At 45.6% G+C, this 22,799-nt stretch overlaps 2 protein-coding genes across 2 annotated transcripts in view; one reads left to right on the forward strand and one right to left on the reverse strand.

Moving 5' to 3' along the window:
* LOC138498471 (zinc finger protein 84-like) overlaps window positions 1-22,799 on the forward strand; it is a 762,144-nt gene that overhangs the window by 622,228 nt on the left and 117,117 nt on the right. The window lies entirely within an intron of this gene.
* LOC138498496 (zinc finger protein 850-like) overlaps window positions 4,321-22,799 on the reverse strand; it is a 384,664-nt gene continuing 366,185 nt past the window's right edge. Inside the window, exon 4 of the mRNA XM_069622261.1 lies at window positions 4,321-8,291. Within this exon, the coding sequence (XP_069478362.1) occupies window positions 7,400-8,291 (892 nt within the window). The 3' untranslated portion in view covers window positions 4,321-7,399. The remainder of the gene's footprint in view (window positions 8,292-22,799) is intronic.

Here is a 22,799-nt window from a genome sequence, read left to right on the forward strand (position 1 = left end):
TATCTTTCATCAGCACCCAGGGTTTTCACCAAGCTGCTGAAAGTGGTAGTGGCACGACTCAGGAGGGAGGGCATCCATGTCTTTACCTACTTGGACGAATGTCACGTCTGGGCTTGCTCACCAGAGCTAGTGTCGGAACATGCACTCCATACATGCACCCTCTTGCACAGTTTGGGCTTTTCCCATAACTTCAAAAAGTCTCAGATTCTGCCGTCCCAACCTCTCCGATTTATTGTGGCGGTCTTGGACACTCACCTGGGCAGGGCTTTCCAGCCTGAGGATCGATTGCCTTTCATTTTCTGGATGGAATGTCCTACAATTACAGACACAAGTCTGAGCCTCGGCCAGCCTGCATCTTCTGGGCCTCAAGGCCTCCTCAATCCTAGTGGTGCCGGAGTCAAGGCTACACATGAGATCACTTCAGTGGCTTCTATATTGCCAATAGTCGCAGTTCCAAGACCACACATCAGACCTCCTGGAGGTCTCGATTTGGTGGTTCAGGACACAGCATGGTGGGCTGAGCGAGCCAATTTGCTGAAAGACACGTTGCAGCAACCTTGCCCAGCTGACGGTGGTCACAGACGCATGTCTAACCGGTTGGGGTGTTCACTTGTCAGATTTTACGGTAAGTTGACCATGGTCTCCCATAGAGTCTCTGGAGCACATCAACATGCTGGAGTTGAGAGCGATCAGGCTGGCTCTGGTCACTTTCCTCCTCTCTGTAAAATGCAAGACTGCGTTGATCCTGACGGATATCACAGTGTCCATGCACTACCTCAACAAACAATGTGGAGTGGGGTCCTTGCCTCTGTGCAGAGAAGCAATGAGACTGTGGTTCTGGGCTCTGGAGAACTGTGTCTCCCTGATGGGGCTCATCTGGCCGTACAGGAGAACATCATATTGGATGCATTGAGAAGACAGAAATCGGCCTCCCACGAGTGGGAGCTATGTCAGGAAGTTCTGGAGGCGATCTCTCTTTGGGGGACTTGTCAAGTGGACCTCATCGTTTCCAGTGTCAACAGGAAGCAGGAGTTGGTCTGCTGCAGGGAATTTCCTCATCAAGGAGCTATGAGGGATGCATTGACAGTTGAGTGGATTTTTGACATCCTTTATGAGTTTCCACTGATCCCAGTCATACTGTTGGCCCTCAGGAGATTACGTCTGTTCAGTACCCCGCTGATCGCCCCAGAGGACGTGGTATCCAGAGTTGCTGGACATGTCCATCTGCTGTCCCTGGCGCCTTCCAAGGAGCTTCAACTTGCTCTCCCAATCGGCGGTGCAGATCCTCCCCCCAAACCTCAGCAGCTTGAACCTTCATGCTGAACTACTGAGAGGTTGAGATACAAGGAGTGGGACTTGTCAGGCAATGTCCTTAAAGTGCTCCTTTCAGCTCTGAGGCCCGCTATGAAATCCATTGATGCCTGGTGGTCGCATATATTTTCAGTGAGAGATTGGTGGGCCCTACGAGATGAACACTCCTGCGCTTCGCTCTAACTTCTGGTGACCCGATTGTATGCTGCAAGGTCACAGGTGGTTGGTGGTGGTGCCCACACCTCCTTGGTATAGTAAAAGAGACGGTTCCTGGTTACCTTGCACTGTGTATATGAAAAAGGATGAGTAGCCGCACAGTATTTGGTGGCTTCAGTGTTATTTATTCAAGCAAAGACATTTAATCTTAGTAGTGGTCAGCCGACACGTGTTTCGACCTCGGGGCTCTTTATCAAAGCTATGCATTAGGTAAAGGGGATCTGAAGTCCCGGGTTGGGGTTCCTGTCTAGGTGATATGATATGGCATTTGTAACGCGCCTATACACAAGTGTTTCAAGGCGCGACGAGGCAGGGAGGGGGGAACAAAAGGAAGACAGACAACAATCCTTCTAGGCCAGGTGTCATTCGGATCGTGCAAGTGCATGGGAGAGGGGCATGGGCAAAGTGCAAGGGGAAAGGGAGGGGGAAGTGCAGTACAGGGTAGTGGAACAACAGATAAATAATAGGGCCAGATTGGTGGCAAGTGCAAGGTAAGTGCAGACAAGTGCTGGTAAAAGGGGGCTGTAGGGATACAGAGACAGTCCCACAGTGCAGGAGTTGCCAGGGAGGCAGTGCAAGTGGAGAGTGGCCCAGTTGCAGGTTGAGTGCAGTATCAGTCAAGAATTTAGCAGGGGAGAGGGGGGAGAAGGCAGAAGCATAGAGGAAGGTTTTGAGGTGCTTCCGGAACCGGAGATGGTTCTCCTCAAGTTTCAGGGAGGCAGGAAGGCTGTTCCAGAAGGAGGCCGCTGCTGCGGAGAGAGATCTACCCCCAACTCGTTTCTTGGAGAAGCGGCTGACCCTGAGGGAGTTGGAGACGGATGAGCGAAGAGCTTGAGAAGGAAGATATTTAGGAAGAGAGAGTTGAAGGTATTTAGGCCCCAGACCCCAGAAGGCCTTCTGGACAATCCAGAGGGTTTTGAACTTAATCCTCTCAGCCACTGGGAGCCAGTGTAGAGATTTCAGTCCTGGAGAGATACGATCCCTGGGCTTGAGGCCAAGGACAAGTCTCGCAGTCCTGTTCTGGATAAGTTGCAGAGGGTGGAGAGTAGTGGCAGGCAGATTTAGATAGAGGCTGTTACAGTAGTCCAGCTTCGAGAGAACCAGGGCTCGGAAGACAGTGAGCTTCTGGGGGAAGGAGAGGAAAGGAAGAATACCTCGGAGGAGGTGCAGCAGGTAGTGTGACTTCTTAGAGACGTCAGATATGTGAGGAGAGAAGGTGAGTGTGGAGTCGAAGATGACCCCGAGGTTTTTTGCCTTGCAGGTAGGAGCAGGAGGAGGGCCAAGAGAGGACGGCCACAGAGTTGCAGGGAAGGAGGGAGTGGGTGTGCCAATGAGTAGAATCTCAGTCTTACTGGCATTAAGGCAGAGGTCATTGGCGGCACACCATTCCTGGATAGCAGACAGACAGTCAGAGATGAGGGAAGGGTGACGAGCTCCAAGTCATACCAGGAGTTACATTTGGCTTTGGGCTTCGGGTGGATTCTCATGACAGGGGCAAGGATATCAAGAGTATCATATATAGCAGAGTGGAGCATAGAGAGGGCTGTGTCAGGGTGGGAGTCAGCCGCAGGGGGAGGGGCGGGCAAGAAGGTGGCAGCGAAAGCCTCAACTGACACGTGCTTTATGGGTCGGATGACCGAGAAGGAGGGTGGCAGTGATGAGGGTGGCTTTGCCTGTGGGGTAGGGAAGGTGAGGTGGGAGGATAGGAGAAAGTGATCACTCCAAGAGAGAGGAGTGGAGAGAGGGACGGAGAGGGGAAGGTCAGAAGAGATCAGAGCATCAAGGTTGTGCCCTGCCGAATGAGTTGGCCCAGACGGGGGAATAGAGAGTGATAAAGAGTCGCAGAGGTCGCGAAAGAGTCCATAGGGGGGACAGGAGGCATCCAGGTGGATGTTGAAGTCTCCAAGAAAGAGGAGTTGAGTGGTAGAGGACAGGAGTGAGGAGAAGAGGTCCGCCCACTCTGAGAGGAAGGAGGAAATCTGGCCAGGTGGCCGATAGATAGTAGCCACGGTAAGGGAATGGCTAGGAGAGAGAGCCGGCAGACAAGGCATTCAAAAGAGGAGTAGGTCTGCGTAGGGGGGACAGTGGCAGGAATCCAGTCAGGGAAGATAAGGGCCACACCCCCCAGCACAGTTGGGCCTGGGCACTGAGAGGATCTTGTAACCGTCTGGTAGGAGTGTGTCAAAGCTGGTGACAACGCTGGACGTGAACCATGTCTCAGTGAGACCGAGGACGTCGAGGTCCAGTTCCTCAAGAAGGCGACAGATGTCAGAGGAATGTTTGATGGCAGAGCGAGAAGAGTGGCAATGTGGAGAAGGTTGCCAACCTTGAAGGACTTCTGGGGAGGGGTACAAATCAGAGGTACGCCCTGTGGAGGTGAGGAAGGAGCAAGAGCGGGGGCAGGGAGGGTAGAGGCAAGGTAGCCGAGGACAGACGAGGGCGGACAGCAGGAGAGGAAAGGAAGTTGATGAGGCGCAGGAAGCATCTATCAAAGAGGTTAAGGTTGGCCCGAGGGCCTTGGACCAAGACGGTCCTATTAGCGTAGACATTAATGATGGCCTTAGAGGAGTGGAAGGGGGCCAGGAGGACATCCCAACGGCTGCCACCATTAATGGGAGAAGAGGAGAAAGGAGAGAGCACAGAGACCATAGGAAGGTGGAAGCGATTCAGTTTGCTCCTAGTCTTGGGTCCTCAGTAGGCCTTTTGGCTCTCGGAGCGTATGCCTGTCCTTGTATGCTGCCCTGGTTGTATGCTGTTCCAACCCAGGACTTCAGAGCCCCTTTACCTAATACATAGCCTTGATAAAGACCCCAGAGGTCCAAACACATGTTGGCTGACCACCACCAAGACTAAGGGCCTCATTACAACCTTTGCGGAATGGGTTAACGGGCTCCGCTAATGGAGGCGGACCCGTTAAACCCATTCCATAAGATTACGGGGTCCCATCAGGGGACCCGGTAAAGACGCCTGGTAAAACCAGGCGTCCTTACCGGGTCCCACGAGGGGACTAGGGAGCAAACAACGGGCCGGTCGTAAGCTCCCGCTCCCATTCCCATTGAGCCCTATGGGGGCTCAAATGGGAATGGGGAAGGTCCGGGCCCGGGTTCCCGGAGGGAGGAATTACTGGGCCCTCCGAACTCGGAATGGCCCAGTAATTCCTCATTCAGGGAACCCGGACCAGGTTTTGGAGGCAGCCATGGAACCAATAGCGCCATGGCTACCACCAAACCCGTAATGAGGCCCTAAATGTCTTCACTTGAATAAATAAAACTGAACGCGGCATATAGTTTCAATTTGGTGCCAGGAGAGGGACCTGGATCCTCTATCCTGTCCTCTGTACCCTGTGTTGGATTTTCTGCTTTCCTTGGCCTAATCGGGCCTGCAGATTGGCACTATGAAGGGTTACCTTGCCACTATTTCTGTGTTCAAGAGGTCCTTTTTTTTTTACAATGCCCACTGTTATGCAGTTCTTGCAGGGTTTTTGCAACCAGTTTCCTCCCCACAAGCTTGTAGTTCTGGTGTGGGAATTGAATTTAGTTGTAACTTTTCGTATGGGCGCTTCGTTTGAGACCCTGCATTCCTGTTCTATTAGATTGCTCACCCTTAAGGTAATTTTCCTGGTTGTCATCACGTCCGTGAGATGTGTGAGTGAGGTCCAGTGTTTATCTGCTTTACCCCCATTTGTTTCCAAAAGGAAGGTGACAGAGTGAGATCCTCCTTTCTGCAGAGGATGGTCTCAGATTTCCATCACTCTCAGATCCATCTTCCTGTGGTCTTCCGTTTGCCTCGCCCTTCCAAGGCAGAGGATGGACTTCATCAATTGACCCAGTACCTCACCTAAAGTACTACGTCTCTCATACTGGAGATGCTAGGAAGGATGAGCAGCTTTTTGTTGGTTACACTGGTGTTTGTGCCGGAAGGGATGTGACCAAACAGACCCTGTACAGGTGGATCATTCGCTGCATCTCAGAATGCTATGATCTGGGTGGGAAGGATGTGGTCGAGGGTGTCTGGGTTCATTCTACCAGGAGGGGCTGCCACCTGTGCCCTGCAGAGAGGGGGGTCACCTGTCCTGGACATTTTCCAGGTGGAAACATGGGTGTCTCTGCACTTGTTTGCCAAGTATTATTGCTTGGATTTCCTTGCGGGCTAGGATTCCCATTTTGATATGGCAGTCCTACAGAGCTGTCTAGTTTAGGTGCTGTTCTTGCTTTCCTCCCTCCTCCAGATTACATACTGCATTGAGAGTCTATCATAGATGATGAATCTATGGCAGGAAGGAATTCATTAGGAAAACAAATTATTTATCTCTTGCTAATGTTCTTTCTGATGGATCTTCCTGGCACATATTCATAATCGCTCTTCCTACTTGCCCTTCCTGCGGGAAGCTAGCACACCGTCAGTTCTACAGTCCTTCAGAGTCAGAGTGCTAGGGAAAGAGGGCGGAACTGAGGACATGGATCGCAGAACAGCTGCTTACAGTGGGGCGTGTAGAGGCGGCAGAGCTGTGCAGTGGCCCCTAGCAGTGCAAAAGTATCCGGAGAATATGGATATCATAAAAAAGGAATCCGTGACAGGAACAACCATCTGAAAAAACATTACTGTGAGGCAAGAAATGTGTTCTTTATACTTAAGTAGAAAATAATTGGAACTCTTTGTAATTTACACTTATTTACAAATTGCAATCCATGTAAAATAAAATATACATTTTTACTTTATAGTTTCTCTACATATCTGGCAGAAATCCCTGTAGACCACCATCCACTGGTACTGCCTGGCTGGCATCACTGGGCTGAACATATTCATGGACCTTAGTGGGAGAAAGCAGGAAGGCTGGCACCTATTTGTCCATTGCTTCCAATTTTATAGTTGGGATTTTTGCTACTTTTTTTCAGGGAGTATTCTCGGGGAGTAAATGATTAATACACCACTTATCTGTAGGGCTAGTATTAAGAGCAGCCTTTTTTAATAAAAAAAATAATTTTCTATGGCACTTATTCACCCAAAGGTTTATGAGTTCTAAGAGCAGGTGGACATTCAAAAATAGGCAAATCCAGCAAAATGAAGGGAAGACAAACCAGAAAAGATAGGTCTTCAGCAAGCATCTGAAGGTCATGTGGCCAGTGGTGGCGTGCAATTTTAGACAGAAGGCGTTCCAGATAATGGGAGCAAAAACCAAAGAAAGGTACACCACCTCCTCATCTAGAGGAATAGATTTAAAGGTAACTGTGATGGCCAAAAATGCCAATGCCAGTTACGGCACAGCGCAGTGATCATATAGATCACTGTGCCTGCTTCCCCCGGCCTGCTTTTCCCGCCCCCCAACATACCTTTATGGCGGCACACTTCTGTGTGTGCCGCCTGCACCCTGCTATCCCTGCGGCATCAGCTCCTCCCACTAACATGGGTTAGAGTTGACGCTGCAGGGTGCTTTTCTTTTTTTTTCTTTCTTGTCCCTCACTTACCAAAATGGTAAGCAGGGACACCCCCGCAACTCCCCGCTCACATTACAGCACCCAAGCAGAGTGGGGGTCACCCCGGCAACCTGCTATGCTTGAGCGCAGTAAATGCCGCCCTCAGTTTGTGCGCCCCCAAAGTTGCAGTGACTGCGGGGGTGCACAAATGAGGGTGACATTTTAGTACAATACCGATAATAAGAACATCCCATGTACTGAAGTATTCGCCACATTCACTAAGCTGAAATAGACCCAGGCATGCGTGACTGTTCCTACTGAAGCATTTTCCACATTCAGTGCACCAATAAGGTTTCACATCAGTATGTGTTCTCTGGTGGCTAATAAGATATCTCTTCTGAGGAAACCAATTCCCACATTCACCACACTCGTGTGGTTTTGAAACTTTATGGGTTTCTCTAGTGGAGAGTAAGTTCTCCCTTGCAAGCAAACACTTTTCCACAATCAATGAACTCGTAAGGTTTCTCTCCTGTATGTGTTCTCAGGTGCATAATAAGGTGTCCATTACGAGCAAACCCTTTCCCACATTCAGTGCACACATAAGGTTTCTCACCTGTATGTGTTCTCTGATGGATAGTAAGCTCTCCCTTTGTAGCAAACCCTTTCCCACATGCAGTGCACTCATAAGGTTTCTCACCTGTATGTGTTCTCTGGTGGATAGTAAGCTCTCCCTTTGTAGCAAACCCTTTCCCACATGCAGTGCACTCATAAGGTTTCTCACCTGTATGTGTTCTCTGGTGGATAATAAGATGTCCCTTCTGAGCAAAACCTTTCCCACATTCAATGCAATCATAAGGTTTCTTCTCACCTGTATGTATTCTCTGGTGGTTTTTAAGGCAAAGTTTCCGAGCAAAACCTTTCCCACATTCAGTGCACTCATAGGGTTTCTCACCTGTATGTGTTCTGTGGTGGCGAATAAGATGTCCCTTCTGAGCAAACCCTTTGCAACATTGAATGCACACATAAGGTTTCTCGCCTGTATGTATTCTCTGGTGGTTATTAAGGAATTGTTTCAAAACAAAACCTTTCCCACATTCAGTGCACTCATAAGGTTTCTCACCTGTATGTGTTCTCTGGTGAATAGTAAGAACTCCCTTCTGAGCAAACCCTTTCCCACATTCAATGCACTCATAAGGTTTCTCACCTGTATGTGTTCTCTGGTGAATAGTAAAAACTCCCTTTTGCGCAAACCCTTTCCCACATTCACTGCACTCATAAGGTTTCTCACCTGTATGTGTTCTGTGGTGGATAGCAAGCTCTCTCTTTGCAGTAAACCCTTTCCCACATTCACTGCAGACATGCAATGTCTTGCCTCTATGTGTTCCCTGGTGGATAGCAATATCTCCCATCTGAGCAAACCCTTTGCCACATTCGATGCAGACATGTGGTTTCTCTCCTGTATGCATTTTCTGGTGGCAGAGAAGTGTATCAAGCAAATGGACGCTATTCTCAAATTCAATGCACTGATAAGGTTTTTCACCCATGTCCTCATGTGGGCAATAAGTATGCTCTTGATATGGCAATTGTTCACACATTCTGTGCCTATATAAAATGTCTTGCCAGTTTATTTTGTCAGAGGACCCCTTTCATTGAACCTTTTCCCAAATGCAGAGCACAAATGAGAAGTGATTTTCTTACTGCACATAACACATAGTAATTTTCGTGCTAGACAGCGCTCTCCCCCAGGATTGACAGAATGAACAGACTTGTTTACTGCATGTTATCACGAAGGGGTTGCATGGATGGAAGCCATCATGTATCCAACAAGCTTCTCATTCTCAGTTCCTGAATACTCTGAAAAGACAACGGCATCTCAAACTTGCACACTTCTAAGATGCTTGGAAATTACATATTTTAACAATGAAGCTTTTCACTGCGATAGTCCAGAGAATCGAACAATCACTTATGCAATTCTGGTGCATCAGTCACCTATTAGCATAAAAGGAGATCACATTATTAGTTTCAACACATTCACAATAGCAGGCATCACATGTAACAAGAAGACTTTACTCAGTAGTAGCAATGTTAACTCGTTTAGTAACTTATACGACTTTGAAGTGCCATCTACCGGGGAAAGGCACCCTAATAGGTGGCAGAGTAGCGGTGCTCAAATGAGAACATTTGATGTGACAGAGGTAACTAGCAGCAGGAATAGTGCGATTCATTTTTATGTCGGAAATGTTAGCCGCCACAATATTAGGAAAAACACACAGGCTGTGTGAACAAACATTGTAAATTGATATTTTACTCTTCAGGAGCATGTATATATGTTCTACCATTTTGTTTATTCTCTAATGTCTAAATGAGCTCATGGGAGCTCCCAATTTCCATACACAAATGATATAGGTAGGTGTGTGGCACCAATCGGGCACATGTTTAACCAATCCATTACGTAATCACTATGGACTCCATTACATTTGGCCAAATGTGTATTTTTCCCAAACATGAATAATATAACCAACAGCACCATTGAGGAAACAAGGGCAGAATTATGATTTAAAGAGAAAGCGCTAAACTCTTCCCACAGTGAGAATGGCACAGGTCATGCCGGCCATACATTCAAACATGGACTTTAAACCTAGATAAAATCCAAACCCACCCCTCTCCCCAGGATTGACAGGAAAAACAAGCTTGTGTCAGAGACCAATAGAAAGACATTTCTGTCAATGAGGTAAAGGGTATGAGAGACTCCCTGAATTCCCCAATATCACCCCATTTGCCTTCGTAACTGTTTATACAAATGGCCCACTGCCAAGTACTGGATATAATTGGTCAGAGGGGTCCCACGTCTGTTTCCCTGTTTACCACTGTGTACTTTTCAGGAGGAGGTACACACCCTGTTATATTGTTAAGGAGTGTGTGTGTGTGTGTGTGTGTAAATGGGTCTGTTACTTGGATGACCGTGAAATGATCGAATAAAAATGACCTAATGAGAAATGACTGATTTTTTTTTTCTATTCTTTTTTTTAAATAATGCGTGGGAGGGCGACCCCCGCTTCCCCATCAATTCCCCCTACCTTAACCTATCCCCTTTACCCCACCCCACATCTATTTTTAATGAAAATGAACAGAAATATCCTATGAATTTGACCAAAAAAATTTGGTCATTTCTCATTAGGTATTTTTGTATTCGATCATTTCTGCCGATACCTAACCTGACCCAGACCCCTTTTTGTGGAGTCTGATAGTTGAATCTCAGCGTGCCCCTGTACCCTCTGTGCTGTGACCAAGAACTCCTTTCATCACATTCCTAGTAACCAATGGGGATGTTGCCCCATCACTGCCAATATCCAAGAATTGATTTCCACCATTTAATGATTACACACACATGATTCGTGTTGATCCACAGTGCAGATTCTACTCACCCTACTCCAGGGGAATCTGTGCAACATAATCCCACAGATCCATGATCTGAACGTGCGAGAATGCCATTGCCAGTATCTGTGCAAACAATGTGCCTATTTAATTCACGTGTAGAACTCCACTCCTTCACCCCCATAGCAAAGTGCTGTGATCCACCATTCAGGTTCAATAGCGAATTACTTATTAATAGGACGGCAGAGGAATGTATTAACATAGCATAACATAATAGGTGAATTTGTAGAGTGCAGCTCCCCTCCACTGGTGCATTTTGGTGTTAGACAGAAGCTAACAGATGTTCATTGTTACACAACTCAGCGGTACTCATTCTGTTAATCTTTGATAGATGAAGGGATGGGTGGACAAGTGACTATGAGGACACACACATGGATCCTTCTAGAGAATGCATTAGTCCACTGAGCCACATACATGGACCCTAAACCTGGATCTGAACATCAGTACAAGGATGAGGCAGGAAGGAGGAATGAGACAAGACAGGAGGATATGAAGGGCCCAGGAGCGCAGGGTGGGAGACAGGTTATCTCAGAAGCATAGAACAACCTGTGCAGAGAAACAAACTACAGCAGTTATTTACCTGTCGGTGCCTGTGCTGCTTACGATTTGCAGAGTAGGATGACACAATAGTGTGTTTAGATCTAGAAATGGAAGACATTCTTACATTATGAATTAAATACTACAAACACAAGCCATCTCCTCTCCCTGCCCAGTAATGCACCCTTCATCACATACACAGAAGACAGGATTAACTGGAGGTTTATGAAGAACATGCAGAGACAACTTAACATGTGGCCAAAAAAGATGATCACTTTCTCACCAAAAGAGGAGTGAATAGTCGCTGGTCACTCTCCTGCAGCAAATTATTTCCCCATTATTCCTTAAACGATTGTGAGGGATTAAGTGGTCAACATGTTTTTTTACAGTGTGTGGAACTATGTTCCCCCACCCTGTCCCCATTTCTGCCCACGCCTCATAGGTCCTTCCTGTCCTCCACTGCACCCTGCAACATTGTGCTTTACAACAGTTCTAGTAAAAGTGAAGAAAATGCAATCAAAGAAAATGGATTTAAATGACCACCATTAGTGGGTCATTGCCCATTCAACGTGCACTTTCATGCAGCCTGCCCTTCACTGTTCACCCCTGCCTAGCCACATGCACACACCCACACCCCTCGCATTGCCTGCAAACAAGATCCTACAACCATTCATATGCAAATCCAGGTCACTGTCAAACTGGGCTTCTCGGCTGTTTGGGAATGGGTTTACATCTAAGTCGATTGAAATAAATTATCCCTTTCAAACACGAGATAGTGCAGTGCAATGTTACACTGGCTTGATAACAGGAAGGCCCAGGTTCGAGTCGCCAGTAGGAATGAATATGAAAACAAAGTAATATTTTTTAAAAAGTGGCTGTCTTTAAAAAAAAGTCGCTGTCCTGGAACGGTATTGATTGATTTGTATAGCGACTATGCACATGTGTTTCAAAGCGCTTCAAGGCAGGGCAGGGAGCATGGGAGAATACAATAGCATTCTTACAAGGCCTTGAGACATTAAGGAATGCAAATTAACAATCATACTAGGCCTGACAACATTTCAGATAGCGCAAGAGCATTGACAATGATTAAAGGAGGAGAAGGAAAGAGAGAAGACAGACAAGCGACTATTATACTAGGCCTGAACGACTTTTCTGGTAGTGCAGGGTATGGACAATAGATGAGGGAAGCGGGAGGGAGGGAGGGAGGAAGGGGAGGAGCATAACAAGCGACTATCATACTAAGCCTGACAACATTTCTGGTAGTGCTGGAGATTGACAGTAGGTGAGGGAGGGGAACATAACAAGCGACTATCGTACTAGGCCTGACAACATTTCTGGTAGTGCTGGAGATAGGTGAGGGAAGGGGAGAGGGAGGAAGATGGAAGGAGAGGAACATAACAAGCGACTATCGTACTAAGCCTGATGATATTTCTGATAGATTAAGTGCATAGAATATAGTCAGGGGATGGGGGAGATGAGAGAGGGGAAAAAAAGAAAACAGGGAGAGAAGACTGAGAACAGTGCATGTGGTTAAAGAGAAGAAGAAGCAACGCTGGCAAATTACAGTGTTATAGAGCACAAACAGATGGAGAGAGCACATCCAAGATGCAGAGGTCAATACTGAACACCTTATGTTGCAAGAGACCAGCAAATGCAAGCCAGGATTCAAGAAGTAGATGGGCACAACATGATTCTGGGCCACCATGATTATGTGATGCTTAAAGGAAGACCAGTGTGTGAACGATGAGATTCAAGGTGGGTGAACCAACATGAGCCACATTAGTCAAAAAGTCAATTCCAGAGCATCAGCAACACAGCAGTGATGGTATCACCATCAAGTGTCAAACAAACTCAGACATTGGGCAGGGAGGGATTGTTGATGCAGAGGGGGATAGCAGGAGAGGGAAGCCTTGAGAGGGGGGACAGCAAGATACAGGATTCAGGCATACAGGCAGCACATGCATACAACAGGAGGTGGGGGGCGGCTAAAAACAAGAGTCAGGCATACAGGCAGCACATGCATACAACGGGGTGGGGGCTAAAAACGAGTCAGGCATAAAGGCAGCGCATGCATACAACAGGAGGGACGGCTCAAAACAAGAGTCAGGCAACAAACAGGAAGAAGACAGGGGTTCGGAAGTGGGCCTTTGGAGTGGGGGGCGGATGAAGCCTGCTGGTCCGCAATTGGTGGAAAAAAGGCAGTGCTAGCCAATGGGGAGCCACAGAGAGGGCTCAGAACCGGTAAAAACAATGGCGGCCATCTTGAAGTTGCGGTAATCGGTAACCAGGCGGCGAATTAGCACAGGACCTTCAGGCCCTCCAATGGATGTGGGCAAAAAGGTGGCACAGCATGCAGCACGGCGTGCACACAGTAGATGAAATAAATGATGCCACAATAAATACGCAAATATTTGCCTTTTACGTTTTTTTTCTTTTTTCATATCGTTAAAGAGGAACGCTTTTAGAGTGCTAGGGAGCACTTCGAGGTTACACTTACCTAAAACCACAATGAAGGAGCCACAGCGCTGCCTTCCGGCGAGCGCTCGAGATGAGAACTGGGCTGCGTACAGTAAGGGAACGCTGAAGGTTTAGACCGAAAAGTAAGGCAACGTCGTACTGTTTAGTTCCCGCCCACTTCCACCGCTGGATGTATTTCACATTTGAAATCGTAGTATTTGAGGACCCGGGAAAATGAAATGGAGCTCATCCCCCGCTCGGGACCTCGGAGAATGACTGCAAATTGGTTGGACAAAAGATCTGCATCTACAAAGACGTAAACCGGGCCGCAAACCTGAATAATAGACATGCGCATTGCTGAGATACTGATCCTCAGAGCATGCGCAGTACTGAAATACTGATGCTCGGAGCATGCGCAGTGCTGAGATACTGATGTTCGGAGCGTGCGCAGTAAACGCACGATGAGCCGGACATGCAAACTTCGTGGAATAAACTGCGCATGCTCAAGGATCAGGGTCTTACGCAGATGTGTAAACATGCCGGACGCTTAGACAGCAAGAGCGCTCAGAGAGAATCACCAAAGCATACGAAGGAAAGGACCACGAGACGCGCATGTGGACCTTTCGGAAAGTGTTCGTGTTCAGCGTCCTGCGCAGAGATGCTGCGCGCGGAGATACATGAGCCGGGCATGCGTAACATAGTAGAACATACTGCGCATGCTCAAGTTTTACGCAGAGTTGTACTTATGCCGGGCGATGAGACAGCAAAAACACCTGCTCACCAAAGCATGACAGGATCTTGAGCCGCGCATGCGTACATTTCGGAACATCTGTTCAGCGTCCTGCGCAGAGGTGTTAAATACTGAGACTGAGACACTATTCACTGGAGCATGCGCAGAAAAAAGCGATAAAAAGGGCGAGGGAGGGCACAATCTTCCTCTTGCCAACTTCCTTTTAATTCTAGTCACTAAACCTGCATCTGCACCGACATTACAAGGTATTCATGTGTCAGCTATTCAGCCAGTTCCTTCATATTGCAGTGCATGCATCATGCACTATTGCTCCTGTGCATCCCATAGCTCTCAACCATATGTGTCGCAAAGGCTGTTTTTGGCGGGTGAGACGCCCATTGGAATGAATGGGCGTGCAGGGGGCTTGGTGGGTGAGTCAGCCCTTTACAAGGCGGTTGACACCCGCCAAAAGCTTGTGAGTTGAGAGCTATGGCATCCTGTGTTGCCCCTGCTGGGCCTCTCAGTTCGTGTTACAGCCTCCAGCTCTTTACTGCTGTGTTGCCTTTACTTGCTAGTTAATCCCAAAGCCTCTCGCTAGTTAATGCCAGAGCCTCTTGCTAAATGCCAGAGCCTCTTACTAGTTAATGCCAGAGCCTCCTGTGAGTTAATGCAAGAGCCTCTCACTAGTTAATCCCAGAGCCTTTTGCTAGTTAATCCCAGAGCCTCTCGCTAGTTAATACCAGAGCCTCTTGCTAGTTAATGCAAGAGCCTCTCGCTAGTTAATCCCTTAGCCTTTCGCTAGTTAATCCCAGAACCGCTTCTATTGCTCCAAATGCGCAGATATTGTAAAAACAGCAGCTGTTTGTCTGTAACACTTGGCATCATGTTGTCTTGTATTTAGTATCTTCACATTGCAGTGCACGCGCGCTAATGACCAGCTCATCCTTCAACCACATGCTCATCCATCACACACACACACCCTCTTGCACCCCGGGGCTCAACCTATCAATGCATACCTCCAGATCTCTGATGTCCCATCAACACTCACACCTGACTTATCTTCTTATACCCTTAAACACACAACTCCGCTCTCCCATAATCATCCATTCAACTCGCCCACCACTTTTCCCAGACTACAAACATATCCACAGACCACAAAACATAGTTCTGCCGCTCAAACATAATTCAGATCTGTGCAGGAGTCAGATTAAATGATTTATGTCAATTACTTTGTTTAACATGCCAACATTTGGCTCACTATTGTATTGTTGGCTTTACTGCTAGACAAAGCCTGGGCCTGTTCACCCATTGTTAAATGCGTGTGTCTCATTTATAGCTGCAATAGCGTAAACTGTTAAACTATGTAGCTCCTCTCTCCTGTTTAGACAATTTGGCAGTGCTCTACAAGCAGCCACAATCTACACTTCTCTGACTCGCTTCCCCTCCCCCGATTTACCTTGCTGGAGGGAGCAGCCCTCTCAGCGCTTCATCTCTAGGCCTTTACGCTCCTATTCATTTACTTGATTACAATAGCCTTATTGGCTATATACAGCCACACATCTGTTATCTAACTCCCATCTTTAGTTCTCCTTTCTCACTTGCTGTACTATACTATTCCCGTAAAGGAAGGAGGGAAGTATCTAGCCACCATCTTTAGTTCTCTTTTCTCACTTGCTGTACTATAATCCCATAAAGGAAGGAGGGAAATATCTAGCCACCATCTTTAGTTCTCTTTTCTCACTTGCCGTACTATAATATTCCCGTAAAGGAAGAAGGGAAATATCTAGCCACCATCTTTAGTTCTCTTTTCTCACTTGCTGTAATATACTATTCCCGTAAAGGAAGGAGGGAAATATCTAGCCACCATCTTTAGTTCTCTTTTCTCACTTGCTGTACTATACTATTCCCGTAAAGGAAGGAGGGAAATATCTAGCCACCATCTTTAGTTCTCTTTTCTCACTTGCTGTACTATACTATTCCCGTAAAGGAAGGAGGGAAATATCTAGCCACCATCTTTAGTTCTCTTTTCTCACTTGCTGTACTATACTATTCCCGTAAAGGAAGGAGGGAAATATCTAGCCACCATCTTTTGAGGCACTGCTTCAATAGTTGGCCTCACGCGCATCATCCATGCAGTTTACTACCCAAGGCTCCACTCCAGTTAGCTCTTTACCACCAAATTCCATCTCCTCCTGTGTCTACACAATTGCTTAGCAGCCCCAAGAGGTTTTTAAGCCATTGTATTAGGGGGTGGCAAGAAGCACCTTTTATAAAGCAGCAAATCCCCGGGAGGGAACAACTACCCAGCCGTGGCTGGCCCAGACACTGAATTCAATGTTCAGCCACTTAATCTCATGGAATGTCAGGCGACTCAACAATCCAATTAAAAAGCAAACAATTTTATCTCATCTAAAAAAATTAAAAGCTGGCATCGTCTTTCTCCAAGAGGCCCAACTCAAGCCTCGGGTAAAGAAATGGGGTTATAATTCTCATTAAAGCTTCCATAAAGGCATCCATCATTCACTCCGAATCAAATTATGGGGGTAGATGGATTTTTTGTTCTTTGTTAATAAATGGCAATAAATACCATGTAATTAATATTTATGCACCAACCCTTAGCATCCCATCTTTTTGGAGTTCCATCAGTAAAAAGTTAGATTCCCTTGCTGGCAACAATCTTTTAATTGGAAGAGACTGGAACTTCCCATTTGATCTGTTTTTAGACAGAAAATCAAAAGTAATATTCTCGGGCGGGAAAGTACATAGGGCTCTGATAAAAATGGTTGAGTGACTCATTCTACTCTAACTCTCACCAATCATACTCTAGAATTGATTACTTCCTGCATCAGAATTAAGATAGCAGACACCAAAATAGGACCAATTGTCCTCCCTGAGCCTGCACCCATCTTAATTGTTTTAGATTTAACCACTTTGATAGCCAAAATAAAAGATGGCATTTAAACACAGCTCTCCTTAAAGATAAATCTTTCACCAATTAAATTACTGAGTTCTCACTTAACCGACTTGATCAAACTAACATGGAAGTAACTTGGGACGCCTTCAATGCGACCTTAAGAGGAGAAATGATCAGCAGAGTAGCTCTAAAAAAAAAAATATGAGAATGAATTTGAGGGCTCCCTTGCAGCCATCAAAGAACTAGAAAACTCAGACGCTACCCTAAAAAAACTTATGAAATCAAAATTTGAGTTCAATAAAAAAATCTACCACAGCAGCCAGCATAACGCTAGTCAATATCAGGGCAAAATACCATGGGGGCTCAAACAATGCAGGAAAACCTCTGACACGCTAAGCTACCTGAAAGGCAAAAAAGAAAATCCAAAAATGTAATCCACCAGGAACAGGCAAAACATCGGCAAAACATGCACCACAGACTCGGATATTGCTGAGGTTTTTGCAGAATGCCATCACACTGCATGCCTCTGAAAACTCTACAAACCCCCTACTCCAAGTAGAAATAGAACTTTTCTTCAAAAGAATACATAAAAAGAAATGCAACAAAAATGTTCTGAAAACCATAGATGGTCCACTCACTATGCCAGAAATTACAAACACTATCTCTTCCATGAAAGCAAGGAAATCACCTGGCTCAGATGGACTCCCTATAGAATTTTACCAAACCTTTACCTAATATTCTGTCCCCAAATCTACTTAGCTTATACAACTATTTTCGCTCTGCAGATCTTCCCTCGGGTACCTATGGAGAAGCCAACATTATCGTATTGTCAAATAACAATAAGGACCCCACAGACCGCAAGAGCTAAAGACCCATTTTGTTAATCAATGTTTTCAGTCAAAATTTTGCTAACATCCTTACTGTCGGATCAGAGAAACCTCTTCCCCTCTGATTAAAAAATGACCAAATGGGGTTTTATTGAGAGTAGACATACCAATGCTAACATTAAACTGGTCACCGACATTCGATTGCTAACCCTACCAACGAACCCAGGCTTTTAATGGCGTTAAATGCAGAGAAAGCCTTTGATCGTTTATACAGGGATTTCATGTTTAAAGCACTAAGCTGGCACGGTCTTAGCGACTGCTTCATCAAACTTATTAGAAGTCTGTACAACTCCCCTAAAGCCTGCATAACAGTTAAAAACACAATTTCCCTGCTATTCCCCCTAAACAGAGGTACCAGGCAAGGCTGTCCTCCTCTCCCATCTCCTCTACATTCTTGGACTAGAACCTTTGCTAGAACTAATCGGAAATGACACATATATCACTGGAATTCGGATCCTAATACCAATATCAAGCTTGCAGCGTATGCAGAGGATATCATTCTTTTTCTTTCCAACCCTAACAGCTCAGTAAGGAAAACCTTCACTCACATTGAAAACTATGGGAAAGACTCAGGGTACAAACCTAACAAAGAGAAAACCAAACTCCTCCCTCTAACTGTTTCTTGTATCAAAAGCAACCTTGATGACCTTGAACTACCCTGGAAATCAAGCCAAATTAAATATCTCGGACTAGCTTTTACTCCCAACATCGACACAACAATCACTAGGACTGAAAACTACATACTAGAATAGTTAAGAAAAAAAAACAGAAACCTGGTCGCCTCTGTGCCTATCCTGGTGTGGGAGATGGGACACAATCAAAATGATGCTTGCACCAGTACTATTATACCCTATTGCCATGATCCACATTTCACTCAGCAACACATTTCATAAGGAGACCAATTCCATCCTCTCAAAGTTACTTTGGAAAGGGAAATCGCCTAAAACCTTCCATGAAAAAACTCCAAGCAGAAAAAGATCAAGGGGCGCGGGGGTTAGAGGGGGCAAATTCCCAAACCTCTTGTTGTACCATCACGGTTTCACCCTAACACAAATAAACCAAATTGCGTACCACCCTCCACAAGACAGTTGGGGTCCCCCCAAATGGCTAGAACTTGAAGAAGCCATAACACACTCATTCCCATTAATTTGCAGATTCAGCATGACTAGCCCAAAAAAACACTCTCTAATCCCTAGCTTTGCCTCCTCTGTAAACATTATGAAAGGGTCCAACGTAGCATCTGTGATAACACACGTAGGCTCCCAATTGACCTCAAACTGGAACAATCCCAAAATATAAATTAATAAACCTTACATTGGAACTCTTGGTGAGATAGGAAAATATTTTTCATTCATCATATATGGCCCGATAAATCTCCTCTCAGCTTTGCAGAACTTCAGTACAAATATGGTCTCCCTCGGACAGAATTTGGCAATTATATGAGACTCTGAAAAATAATCTCAAAATACAAAGCAAACACTCAGACAGCTCTCCGTTGTAGTACGGACATGGTTGCATTGTCCAGCGCACTTAACAAGGCCAGCTATTTCTATAAGAGAAAGAAGCTATAGCTACTGAACTGGGAACAAACCAATGACAACAAATATTCAGAAGACTTGCCGAATGTCTCCAGATCGGTAAGTAAAACCAAAACCCTTTTCTTTGTCTTTCACAGGTCACTATGGACTCCAGAAAAAAATACACAAGGCCAAAATTAGTAACAATCCATACTGCTGGAGATGCAAAGAAACAAAATTACTGGGCTCATTGGATCAGATGCTTTTCTCATGTCCTCAACATCTCCTTTGGTCACATTGTTGCAACTGTTGCATGTTAAACAGGGATATGGACCAGGGTTTTTAGGTGTCTGTCTCTTTCCTCTGCCGGGTTGTGTCTTCACCAGTAGGACCTTGAGATTGTTGCTCCTTTTAAATGCAAATATGGGTTTTTCTACAAAGAGATTCTGTAGCTTACTGTCACAGTTTAGTAATGGCCAATGTTTCAGTATTGCTAGTTTAATTTTAGTAGATTGAATGCTGTATTTACTCACAAATACTAATAGTCCATCAATTGTGGAATTTGCCGTTTTAGGTGTCAAGAGATTCTGTCGATCTTTGTTATTAACTTTAATTTTAGCTTCTGTCAATTCCATTTCATAATATCCTGTTCCTTGAAACTTGCTCATCATTTTTGTGGATTCAGCTTCCCATTCTCTGTCCTTGTTTACAATCCTTTTTACCTGTAAAAGTTGGCTAAATGGTAGACTTTTAATAGTTGATGGTGGGTGGAAGCTCATTCTATGGAGCAAATTGTTCCTGTCATTTGGTTTATGGTAAATGTTAGTTTCAAACCCTGGAGCTTTAGGTAAGATCTGTACATCCAACAAGTGGAGACCTTGGCTGCCGATTTCAGATGTGAATTGTATCCTATTATCAATCATGTTCAGATACGCAAGGAAGGTTGTAAGTATTTCTCTGGTTTCATTGCATACCAAAAAAAGTCATCAAAATATCTTCTCAGTCTCGTATATATTTATGCCAAACCTGATGATGTAATAAGTGGTCTTCTTCAAATTTCAGCATGAAGGAGTTCGCATAGGCAGATGCCATGGTTGCTCCCATTGCCGTTCCACTGGTCTGTAAATAAAATTTCCCTTCAAATTCAAAGTACGCATTTTAGTATATAAATTCCAGACTAATCATGATCCATTCCTTTGAAGATCCTATTTCGTCTTCCTTGAGTAGTATTCACTCTACCACTTGTTGGCCCAAGTCATTCAGAATCGAAGTATATAGACTACATACATTTAATGTCACTAGGAAATCACCTTTGTCTATCACAATGTTGTTTAGTCTTTTCAAGAAGTCGGTGGTGTCTTTAATGTGTGTTGGGAATTTCTGGATAATTGGTTGCAAAATCCTGTCGATGTAGATACCCAATGGTTGTAGAATCCCATTGGTTGCCGCACAATCGGGCGCCCTGGAGGTTTGTGCAAAGATTTGTGAATTTTGGGCAGTAAGTAAAAGTGTGGTACTTTCGAGTGGTATGTTGTCCTAAACATTCTTGTCTCATCAGTAATCCATTTATCGTCCTCTACCACAGACAATAAGGATTTAACGTTCTCCATAATATCTTTCATGGGATTATCAGGTAATATATTGTATATCGTAGTGTCACTCAATTGTCTGTTACATTCTTCTCGATAATCTGTTACATTCATTATTACCAGTGCTCCCCCTTTGTCTGCTGAACGGATTACAATATTCTCAACATATAGATTTCTGATGATGGAAAGTGCACTTTTGCTGAAATGCTTGTATCATGGAGCCTTGAAAGAAATCCTTTTTAGCTCCTAGTAAAGTCTTGTGGAATGCGTCAATGGTTCCACGTGGGAGTGGAGGATCAAAATTGCTTATGGGTCGTAGTTCAAGAAACCCAGTTTCTGGCTTTGATATTTCAGTATCTATGTTTGCGAAATATGATTTCATTTTCAATTTTCATATAAACTTGAACATCTCAATTGTATTGTCAAACAATTTAGGCCCGTATGTAGGTAGAAAATTTAAGCCTCTTTGTAAGATGCGTATTTCCGTCACATTCAAACTTCTGTCCGAGATGTTAATTACTAAGTTCTCCTGCCTAGGTATCTGCTCTGGAAGCTGAATGTTTCTGGTCTTTCTCCTCCCCTTCCTGGTTCTTTTCTTTGATCGTCCGGTACTAAAATAGATTGCTGTCTCGGCGAGTTTGTTGATCTTGCATTCGGCTGTCTCCCTTTGTTTGTTTCTTGTTCCTCTGCTCCCCCTCAGGCTTCCTCCAAACCTGCGCAGGGTGTACCTGTTATTTCTGTCAGGGAACTCGTGTAAGTATGAGTAAGCTGCAGAACCAAATATAATGAAAGCTTAACAACAGCTCACCTTGGCAATCGATGACTCCAACTGGAAAGATAAAGCAGCGGTGAAAATTTCCTAGAGACAGCCCTGGCCACTCTACCCAGGGTAAAGTAACCCAGGAGAGCGGGCAGGACTCCCAGGGAAACCCTCAATGGGAAGAAAACCCTGGACGAATCCCAGCTCGTGCAGATCAGGATACGATGAAAGATGGACGTCTACGGCAGGAACCCCCGGGAATCACACCAGACTCTTTGCCTGCAGGAATGAGAGGTGAAGAGATAGGAATCAGGTTAAAGGAGGGTCTGTAGAATGGAAAAGAAAAGAGCTTCAAAGAGATCTCTCTCACCCGAATAAGACTAATGGAAAGTTTGGATCTGGAATCTGACTGCAAAGGACAGCTTCGGGGAAGCCTGGAAGGATAATCGGAGATGAGAATCTGGCCAATCTCAAAGGGAATCCTAGAGAAAGGGTACTTACTCAGATGTGGGTCTGGCTAGTATAGAAGACAAACAAGATGGGTTGGCGAAGCCGGTTGAAGAAGAAACCAGCGAATGCAGAGCAGAGGATCTGATGAGAGAAAGCAACAGGGTAAGTAGGAATCGCTAATGGTAGAGAGAAATGTGTGCATGAAGAGGAAGGATACAGAAACGAACTCACGGAGCGTCAAAGACAGAAGCGACACGAAGCACTGGTCGCTTCGGTTCCGGATAAAGGATCACGTGACCGGTCGGCCGCACGTCAAGAGAGCGTGCAACTACTAGACCGCTGCCAGCGGGTCGGAAAGATACTCTAGCTTCCATCTTGGAGATGCGCGGAATCAGGGCGCCGCACAAGCGGGTCCGTGCCCATAACGACCACTTGCCGCGATGTGTAACAGTATGCCCTCTCCTCCGGGAGGGCGCCCCTGGTTTGCCCGGATGAAGCAGGAAAAAACGCCGCACAAGTCGTTGTGCATGAACACCAGAAGCTGGCTCCCACGTTCTTTCTGCAGGAGAATAACCTTTCCAG

Source organism: Ambystoma mexicanum, chromosome 5q (assembly GCF_040938575.1).
Source record: "Ambystoma mexicanum isolate Mex_15411 chromosome 5q, UKY_AmexF1_1, whole genome shotgun sequence".
NCBI lineage: Eukaryota > Metazoa > Chordata > Amphibia > Caudata > Ambystomatidae > Ambystoma > Ambystoma mexicanum.